The 10,155-nt window shown below is 38.2% G+C and overlaps 1 protein-coding gene across 6 annotated transcripts in view; it reads right to left on the bottom strand.

Annotated features, from left to right (window-relative positions):
- tns2a (tensin 2a) overlaps positions 1 to 10,155 on the bottom strand; it is a 52,211-nt gene that overhangs the window by 34,030 nt on the left and 8,026 nt on the right. The window contains exon 1 of one of the 6 annotated variants that reach the window (XM_017036078.2): positions 8,307 to 8,650. The exons of 4 other annotated variants lie outside the window; for them this stretch is intronic. In XM_017036078.2, coding sequence (XP_016891567.1) covers positions 8,307 to 8,336 — 30 coding nt within the window. In that variant the 5' untranslated portion in view covers positions 8,337 to 8,650. Of the gene's footprint in view, positions 1 to 8,306; positions 8,651 to 10,155 lie in introns of those variants that run through there. One more of the 6 variants, XM_017036077.2, reaches the window with a different exon arrangement.

Genomic DNA, 10,155 nt, shown 5'->3' with positions numbered 1-10,155 from the left:
AAATAAATACCGGTGTTACTGAGACAATATTGATTTAAAGATGAATAAAAAAGAAGCTTAGATTCAGCCCAATTATGTCTGTTCTAATTTGAGAGATAGATATGGTATGAGCCAGCCTGACCAATCAGGTCAAGAGGATTACTTTAGAAAGAATCATGTTGGTCCTGTAGTGCAAAAATACAAAGGGCAAACAAAAAAGACAATAACTATAAAAATGTAATTTCCTGAACAAAAGAGCATAGAAAAGATCATAAATCATAACTTCTACATCACCAAACTCAAATGTCAATCAACAACAAAAAAAAACCCCTCAAACCAGCGGTTACTGCATCTCTAATCTAAGATCTAATTTTATCTAAAGTATAGCATAAAAAAAGTTTCATAAAATAGTGGTTAAAAATCATGCTGGTGAAAAACATGTTCCTCTGTGTTCTAGCTGACAGTCATGGGGGCAATGAGAGGAGGCCTCATTGTCCCAGAGTGAAGAGCAGGTCAGAGGTCACAAAACTTGCAATGGTCAGTAGCTTACTGTATGTGAAAAGAATAGTTACAGCTAGAAATAAAGTGTGAACTGTTTACCAAGCTGACAGAACATGACAAATTCAAACAAAAGATCCATGTCTATAGTTCAAATAATGTTAGAAAAAAATACAAACTAAACCTCCAGGAAACATCTAGACTTCAAACGTCTTGGGAGTCCAGCAGAGAAAAACCACAGTGGAGCAGTTTTACAACCTCGAGAGGTCACAGATTACAACAGAGGAAGCAGAAAACAGCTGCTCCAGTCTCAGCGTAGCAGCACTAAAAACAACCTGTGATGCTGAGCCTCAGGATAGTAATTACTGTCAGCGCAGCGATGGCTAAAAGACATTTCTCCTGTGGTAAAAAAGAGCTTTTCAGTTTTCAGCACTGTGAGCTGTTAGAGAGACGCATATTTCCGGTGCTCCAGACACAAGAGGGGGAAAACAGAACACGGAGACTAACGAGGACAACAACATTCACTGAGAGACCAGCTTTCTACACATAAGGAATGGCTTTCACGGTTAAAGATGCAGAACAAGCTATTTTAAAATTTTGGATTTAAAATATAAATAAGAGCATCTAAAATGGGGAAGTGAGACATTTGGGGACAGAGAAAACTATGGTTACCTGCACACTGCAAAGTAATGCATGCTTGCTCCTTAACTAATGCTCGGTTATTCCATCCTAATTAACTCATTTGGGTGCAAAACCATCAATCCTACTATGCTATACTGATCGCATGACAATGTCTACGTGTCAGTTTAGCAATCACGCAAAATAAACACACAATCCCTGTCTGAACAAGTCATCCAGTGAATCCACAGAATCCCATATTAAAGTCTCGATGCGCTTTAACCACAGTGGGATATGATGCCATATCAACCAATACAGGAGTTGATTCAGGATTAAGTGTGAAAGCAGTATGAAAAACTGTACAACTTAGGCACAAAATTCACAACAGGTTCAACTGAGGAGCAGACTAAAATCTGCAATGCAAATATAATGCAAACTGTAATGTAAAACTACACAAAAAACTGGACTAAGAAGCAAAATTATTATTATTTTGGATAAAGCTTGGGATATATTAATGTTATTATATATTTATATTAAGAAAAAAAAACCTCTCTGTAATGATATGGCATTGTATTTAGCCAGTTAGCCTGGCAGTACGGCACTAGGTTAGCTTTTAGCATCAACAAACAATAACTGTCATATAAACAAATTTTGTGGGATTTATTTTTCATATCTTCAGTTACAGGCAAAGTTTTGTTTCTATAGAGACCCACACAATTTGTTGTGGAACATTTTTTTTCACTAAAAATATGAAGAACAATGGAGGCAAAATAAGTCTACATCTTATTTGAAAACCAAACAGCCCTGATGTATAGGTCAAAAAAAAAAAAAAAAAAAAAAGGAACACAAGGAGATATTTTTTAAAATTACCAACAAAAATCCTGCAGCTCTAAACGCAGACAAAGAAGTGAAACCACAGGAAGAAAAACTCACCAACTTTCACTCACTGACAGCAGATTTTCATCCTTTCGGACAGTCTGTGGAAACAGACAACCTTTCCCTTTTCCTTCTCCTGTGCAAAAGACATCTTCAACATCTGACCAGCGCCAGGACAAGACCCCACCCTCACCACAACACCACAGACTGCATGAAAAAAAAAATCCCCATTTTTTTTTAATTCATATTTCTAGCCACTGGGCATTAAAACGGGACAATTCTCTGGGTTTGTACTGTCAAAGAGAAGCTTTCTCAGCAGAGATCCCTCCCCTTCCTCGTGGAACATCTGCCTGTCATCACAGAACAGAAGCTGGATTGAAGGAGGGATCAAGGGTTCGATTGCACTCACAGTACATCACACAGGCACGGTTGTGTGTTGTATGACAAATGTTAAAACAAACATCCAGAAAAAGAGAGCTACATCTGTACACACACAATCCTTGAAAGTCTTTGGGCAATGCCCACAACTTCTTTCCCCTCTAAATATAGTAGGTTGGTATTTGGACAATGGTGGACATTGTGTAGCAGTGGCTTCATTTGACCTCACTTTTGGCTGCAGATGGTCTTTTGTCAGCAGACAGCTGTCACTTTGCCCCACCAGTTATAACATGTACAGTCAGTTGAGGTGTGATACGGACCAAAGAGCAATATTGAAACAAGAGGGAACTATTTTCTCTTAGTTCAAAAACTTCATAAAACAGAATATCAGCATCTCAGTTATTTTGTTGGGACAACAAAGCTTTGTTCTGTTCTGACCTTAGAAAATGGCACACAAAACATTGCCTGACTCATTTAACCCTAAATTTCCTGAAGGGAACTCCAGAGGGATTAATAAAGTTCTATCTATCTATCTATCTACCTATCTATCCATCATCCATCCATCTATCTATCCATCTATCTATCCATCCATCTATCTATCTATCGATCCATCTATCTATCCATCCGTCTATCTATATAGTATCATCAGACAATAAGAGAATGAAAAGAGTCATCTGTTAGAATGAAAAGAGATCTACAGTTTTTACCATACTATCCTTGCGATTTTCTAAAATTCAATATGCAGGATCGATATCGGTATGACTTTGATCAAAATTTCAGAATTGAACTTCAACATCAAAAAATCACAGATCTGCTTAACCTAACTTTGCGTGACATGCCGATAACAGGGACACTATCGACTCAGAAATTAGGTATCGGATCGATATCAGTATTGGCAGATACAAGTTGCAGTATTGACAACAGACATGGAAAAGTATCGAACCATCTCTTGTACCCATTATAGTCCTCTTGTGCAGGCACAGAGGCATTCATTTTAGTTAAGCAAACTAAAGCAAACAAACGTAAAAATAACAAAACTGTCCCTTTAAAGTCTTTTTGAAATGAGCACTGTACAGTCATCCAAATATGTCATGTTTTCAGTGGCTGTTATTAATCACAGAGTGTAATTTCCCACCTGGCACAAAGAGTGTGTCACATGTCCAGCATGTACGCTTGTTAATAAATGGGAAAGTGTGTGTGTTTGTGTGTGTGCATGTGTCGTGTCCGTAGGGTGGGACAGGCAGTGAAGGGAACAGGGACTGACTGTTCCTACAGTGAGTTCACGGCCGCCTTGATGCATTTCTGTTCCGTTACCACATGCAAACTCACACACATCTATAAACACACACATAGACATTTGTGTGTGAACACAAGTTACTACAAACACACCACCCCGTGTAGCTTATGTTTTAGCATAGAATGATGACATCATCACAGATGATGATTAAATATCCACTTTTAGGAGGATTTGGTAGCAGGAGGTAAATGAGACACAACAATGTTGGAATATGGGTTTAGTTCTTCTTATATAGAAAAAAACAAGTTTTCCTGTCTTTAGAATATACATGTTGTATATAGTCAATGTAAAAGATGTTTTTCATACAGTAACATCCTTGGGTAAATAACAGTCAGTAAAGGAGTGCTGAGATTAGATCAAATCTGTAGCCCATTAACTGAAATGTCTAAAAGACCCGGGGATACTGGTGATTATAAGACTAAAGCAGTGTGGCATTTTTTAATCTAATAATGGTCAAGAAATTAAAAAAGAAAAAAAAAATCTGTCCAACATAAGTCTGCTTTATAAGCTCTGCCTTGAAAGTTCTGAGTCATAATGAGTCAGCTACTTAGGAAGTACTCCTACAGTAGTTGTTTGTTCCTAGTCTGGTTCATTTGCATCTGACGTTTAATATAGAATAAAATAAGCACAATTTGTAGCATAACTGTAGGTCAAATGTACATGTGGCAACCAATTTATATCTGGCTGCAAAATACCAGGGGATTTAATGAAAACTGAGGTGAAGCAACATCACAACTTACTTTCAAAGTCCTTTAAGCGCAAGCGTTTCAGAAATTCACAAATGAAATTTGTTTTTCTATCATGTGGTTATAAGTATCCCCAGTCCGCACCATGTCGTCATGTCAGCTGCCAAGTAAAATCTTGGCTATTTCCAAATCCTGTAGCGTGCAATAGCAAATTAGTTTATGTTGCTATACAAATCTAGAGTCTAGACCTAATCTTGGTTTTATTAGGCAGAGTTCCTTGAAGTTATCTATAACAAATCATAAAATATCAAAGCAACAAAACTACACGATAGCAATCAGAAAAAAGTTGATAGATCAGAGGTTCAGGGACCACACAGAGCCTGATTGGATGTCAGGTGGGCTGCACCAGTACAATCACAACATAATTACCTAGAAATAACAATAAGTCCATGTTTTTCCACTTTGTTTTAAAGCAAATAAGTATGAATAAGTTAGAAAAAAATGTATATTTAATGAAATATTTGGCAAAACATCATTAACATGCAGCGTTTGTGCATTTTTTCCACCTTCAACATTCATCAAGCGACCAATACTGAACCCCGAGCGGGGCTGTTTTGGCCCGCAGGCCATACGTTTGGCACCTCTGTGACAGACAATGGTGCAAATTTAGTAAATTTCTGTGCCAAAGAATAATGGTTTCAGAACAGCCGACACCCAGCAACACAACAGTCACATCACGAGACGAAAAGACGATCAGAACTTACTTCATTCTTCCATCTTTCAACGTAAAGTGATTTCTCGCATACTGTATATATACACTCGTCAGACCTTAGCACCAGAGCACGCTGTTTATGTCTTTAAAACCTGTTGCTGCGTCTGCTGCCGAACAGCAGGGAGTCGTTTTCACTCGTCGCAGGAGGATTTTCCAGGTAGGAGTGAATAGCTGCCACTGTGAACTCAGTGAAACTGCATCTGGCACCGAGTGGAATGTGAGCCCGGTCTCTGTTTCACTCCAGATTCTTTACTTGGCAGCAAACAGGGGGCTCACAAGCATCATGTGTGGACCATCCAACTTCTCGGTTACACCCAGTAATAATTACAAATACAGAATATCTGCTGTGGAGAGTGTACACTGAGCACAGATAGAGGATTGTGCTGCCGGTCGCTAGGTGACGAGTTGGTTTAAATACCTTGCTTCTAGGCAATGGTACTGGAACAGGGTTGGGTACCAAACACTGGCAATAATATGGTACCGGTTACTAAGTAAATCTAGGACTACGGGTATTTAACTGGGAGAAAATGCCAAGATTTTGTTGCAATTACTTAAATTTAATACACGTTAGCAAAAAGATTGACTAAAAGTTGAAAACCCAACTAACTGAATTATGCTTATGAAAATCTAAAACTGAACAACTAACTTATGCTTATGAAAATCTAAAACTGAACCAAAAGAAGCTTAGATAGCTACAGAAGTATACAAAAACAAAAATAGTAGCAAATAAATACTGTAACGTTAAATATTTGTATACGTTTATACAAATTCACAGGTAATAGTCATAAATCCTGATGACTTTTTTTTGGTACAAAGAAAGTCTGGTAATCATTTTTTTCCTACCAGCGTTTCCTTTTTTTTTGGCTAACGGAAGGGTTGCATTAATTAAACAAATTTCCTGTGGAAGTTTTCTCAGAAAATCCTTTTCCCATGTCCCAAAAATTCCATGACTAATCTGATGTAAATGGAAGCTGACCAACACTTATCTGCACCAGAGTAAAACCTGCTTGTGTTCCTAATGTTATCAGTGGAGGAAAGCTGTAGAAGAAGCTGAACAATGTTATCTTCACCGTTCAAACTATTGAGCGGTTTTCCCCACGTTACGGCGCTGCCGTCCTGACGCCGGGCCAACACTAATTGGTGGATGTTTGTACGAAGTTGGCAGTCATTAATCAGTGTCTTTACGTACACGCACATATGGGTTTGCCAGTCTTTGTTAGTCTGACGTAACCATTACAAAGGATCGACCCGGGACTCAGTGGTGACGTTCTGATTCATCGGGAATGGGATTTTGTCTTCACTGCAGTGACACAGACACAGAGTGGATTTGTGTTTACACTGGCACACATCCTGAAGTGGTTTCAAAAATGTGTATTTCATTAGCTGTTAATTGCTGTAAGGAATTTAACCAATTAGGAATTAATGAAGTAATTAATCACCGCTGTTCCTAGTTCCTTAGGTTTGATGCTGCGGATTATAACCTAGTAAAATTGCAAAAAAATGTGCAAGTTCTGAGCAAGTTTTAGTGACTTACACTAATCTTATTAAAGATTTTACTGTACATCATTATATATTTAATCCAAGCCTATAAAATGGAGCCCTCCCTCCAACTCTTTAGAAGTTTGTATCTCTGCAAATCTGAGTTAGAAAAGCCCTGTATAAGAAGTATCACAGACTGAAACTGCCTTTGGTAGATTGCTTTTTTTTATCCACAATTGGATTGCCTAGCTCGGTGGTTCTCAAACTTTTTACATCATGTACAACCTTAAAAATATGTGTCTTTCCAAGTATCACCTAACACGCAGAAGAGAAGTCATACTTAACTTAAGTTTTTTGCTCATTCATCAACCAATAATAAGTAGCACAATCAGCATTTTACAAAACACAAAAAAGTTAGATCTGTTCAGGTACCACTAGGGGGGACCTGGGTGCCACGAAAAGTACCATCATTTTAGAACCAGTGCCATCTGAGACTGTGCAGAAACTATTTGGGTGAAGCTTGTTTGATGGTGGTATTTTGACCATCTCAATGGAGGCAAAACAGCAGAAGAAACAAATAGCAAATTGGATCGTTTATATCTATTAAAAAAGAAGTTTAAGAAACGCTGGGCCTGGTATGATGGAGTACGGATGTTACCTCACTTTCCTTCTCACAGGTTTACGGATGTCAACAAAGGTCAATTTGATGTACGGTTCAATCCAGCTCCCTTGCAGAATTTTGAAATTTAAAAAAAAAAAGCACAAACAGAATAGTCTGATAGAATATTGGTATTTATAATTCTGTTCTGATTGTACTGGTCCAGCCCACTTGACATCTAATCAGGCTGTATGTGGGCCCTGAACCAAAATGAGTTTGACGCTCCTCCTTTAAAGGGACATGGTAGAATGGATATGGTACATTAGCTTAACTACTTAAAAAAAATACAAAATATACCTTTAAACTGTCAAAAGGTACTTAGTAATTAAACATTTAAATGTTAGTAAAGTGATTCAAGGTTAGCTAAGAAGTAAAATAATGTTACAGCCACTATTAAAATACACATACAGGTTAAAAGAAACAATGGAGCCACCTTAACGTTGGATTGGACAAATTTGATGAAGGCACTAAATGAGCTAGGAACTGAAAGTTAGCCAAAATGACAAATTACTAAGTTAAAAGATATTTGGAAAAAGAAATATCTAAAACTTTGCTGAGAATGTGGCTAAAAGTAAACATTCAAATTGCCAGCAAAGTCAGCAAAAATGCTAACAATGACCTCAAAGAAAGCTAAAGATTATTTCAGGAGTAATTTAAAGCAAGCCACGGCATTTGATGCTTCTTTAAAAGACAAATAAAGTTAGCCTGAACAAGCTAAAATGTATAAATGCAATAAAATAAAGAATAAAAAAAGAAGACGCGAAACCAAAATTTAAAGAATGACAAATGCTACACAAAACAATAATGAGTTCTTGGATTAGTCACAGGGCCAGAGTTTGAGAATAGAGGCCAAAAATTTAAAAAGTTAATAGCATTCATTTCTCCATGTGCAGCCTGTGTGTAATGACGCAGTCAAATACATCAAAGCTCATGGAACGTCAGCGTCACAGCATCCATCAGAGTCCAAAACACAGCAACAGTACAATATGGAAATAGTGGTTATTCCACCTAAAAAAAAAGTTGGAGAGCAGAACTTTGGTTCTCCAGTGGAACACGAGGTCTTACCTTGTTCATTTTACCACCAAGCATCATCATCTTGATCCTTCTCCCTGTTCCTGCCTTCACGCGCTCTCCCTGCTGCACCGTAATTCCATGAGGATCATTAGCTGTGAGTGGGAACTCACGGAGAGACTAAGTGACTGGGAACTTGTTTTCTCAGCTTCAAGCCCACACTCCACCCTCCTCCTGTTTCGGGACAACAGGGTGGAGTCACAAACGCACCCACCAGCATGCATGGAGTCCTGTTACTGAGCTTCCAGTCCAGGATTGGTCCATATCTGGATAAAAGAGAGGGGGCGCCACTGCAGTTCCATCTGGATTGGTTGAATGAAGCACAGTTTTCCCCCTACGTTTCCTCCCTCCAAAAATCTGAGGTTGGTCAAGGCAGGACACACCTTTTTCTGATCTAAATTCAGGTGCAAGTAAAAAATGTCCAAGGTCAATTCCAAGCTTTTCCAAAACATTAAAAATCTCGGTAAAACAAGGGATAAAGATTATTCAATACCAAATCATAAAGTGAATATTATTTTTTTCTCCTTCTCTGATTAGTTTTACATTTTTGCTCCTGTGCAAGTTTAAAGGGACTTTTCACATTTGTGAGGATAAATGTAACACATTTTACATCATATCTGCAGAGTTTTGCATAAATATGCCAAACACATGGTAGAAATAATGTAAAAAAATATCAAATATAGTCTAGTAGTCTAGCAATGATCCAGCACAAAACACATCTGGTCCTCAAGTGTGTTAACCAGGACCAACCAAAAAAAAATAGATTATTTATATTTATATTATTTATATTACATTATTTAATTAATCGTGTACTTTATGTGTTTAAGGTATTTATATCTTGCATGTTTACTTTTATCAAATGTCAACAGGTATTAAGCGGACAAAAAGTGGACATCTAATGCCACGGCTTGGCCGGACAAGTGTGTAAGCAGCACCACCTTGTGGTAAAATAGGAAATTGCAGGTGAAGTGATCTGTGAAGGCTAACCGTATTTTAGTCGTTTCTTTTGTTTTTGTTGTTGTTGATTAAATCAAAACCTAAGACGGATACGGGTGTGGAAACAAGTTAAAAACGTTAATAACGTTTTTTAATTTTAATGTTGCAATCTTTTAATTTTCCATTTCTTCTCTAACTATATCAAATCATTTACAATTGGTGAATGGTGAAATCTACAGTTCTACCAATTCTTCTACCAACATGTAGATTTCTAACGAGACAAAGTAGAATCACCTCTAGCTCCCTCATCAGGACCACTGCCTTCTAGTGGAATGAAGGGTTCCTGCAACTGCACCACACTAGCCCCAACATCAATTTCTAAGTAGGACCTTTGTTGATAATATTTTTTTATAACTCTCTTTCATGTTTTAATTATTGTTACAGCACCAGTGAATTCTGCTAATGCTCAACAGAAACAAACCCAGACAGAGTGATGGCTCTTCATCAAACGCAGCCACGCTTCTCCTCTGCTGTCCTTCTGGTTCTGATTGTGTTTTGTTGTTATTAATAGCTGTGCATTCTTTTCTTCAGTTTCCATGTGATAGACTGTTAGCTCCTTCAATACACCCCCCCCCACCTCCAACCCACCCTCAGAGCGTAAATGCACAGAGCACGATTTCTGTCTGCTGCTTCCCAGACCCCTTAGTCACTTCCATGTGTGTTGGATTCATGACTGCAGCTCTAAGACTGTGCAGCCCAGGGCTTTGGACCACATTCAGTGCAGAACCAGAACCAACCAGAACGTGACTGTGGATCGTGACGTACCCACTGCACCCCCCAAGCCCCTTACTCTCACCCACCAACATGTGCAGTAGCGTGGTCTGCTGCCTTTGCTCATGACCTAGGA

This window comes from Cynoglossus semilaevis, chromosome 10 (genome assembly GCF_000523025.1).
Source record: "Cynoglossus semilaevis isolate Cse_v1.0 chromosome 10, Cse_v1.0, whole genome shotgun sequence".
Lineage (NCBI taxonomy): Eukaryota > Metazoa > Chordata > Actinopteri > Pleuronectiformes > Cynoglossidae > Cynoglossus > Cynoglossus semilaevis.
The sequence above is the reverse complement of the archived record's forward strand: the minus strand, read 5'-3'. Positions and strand labels throughout refer to the sequence as shown.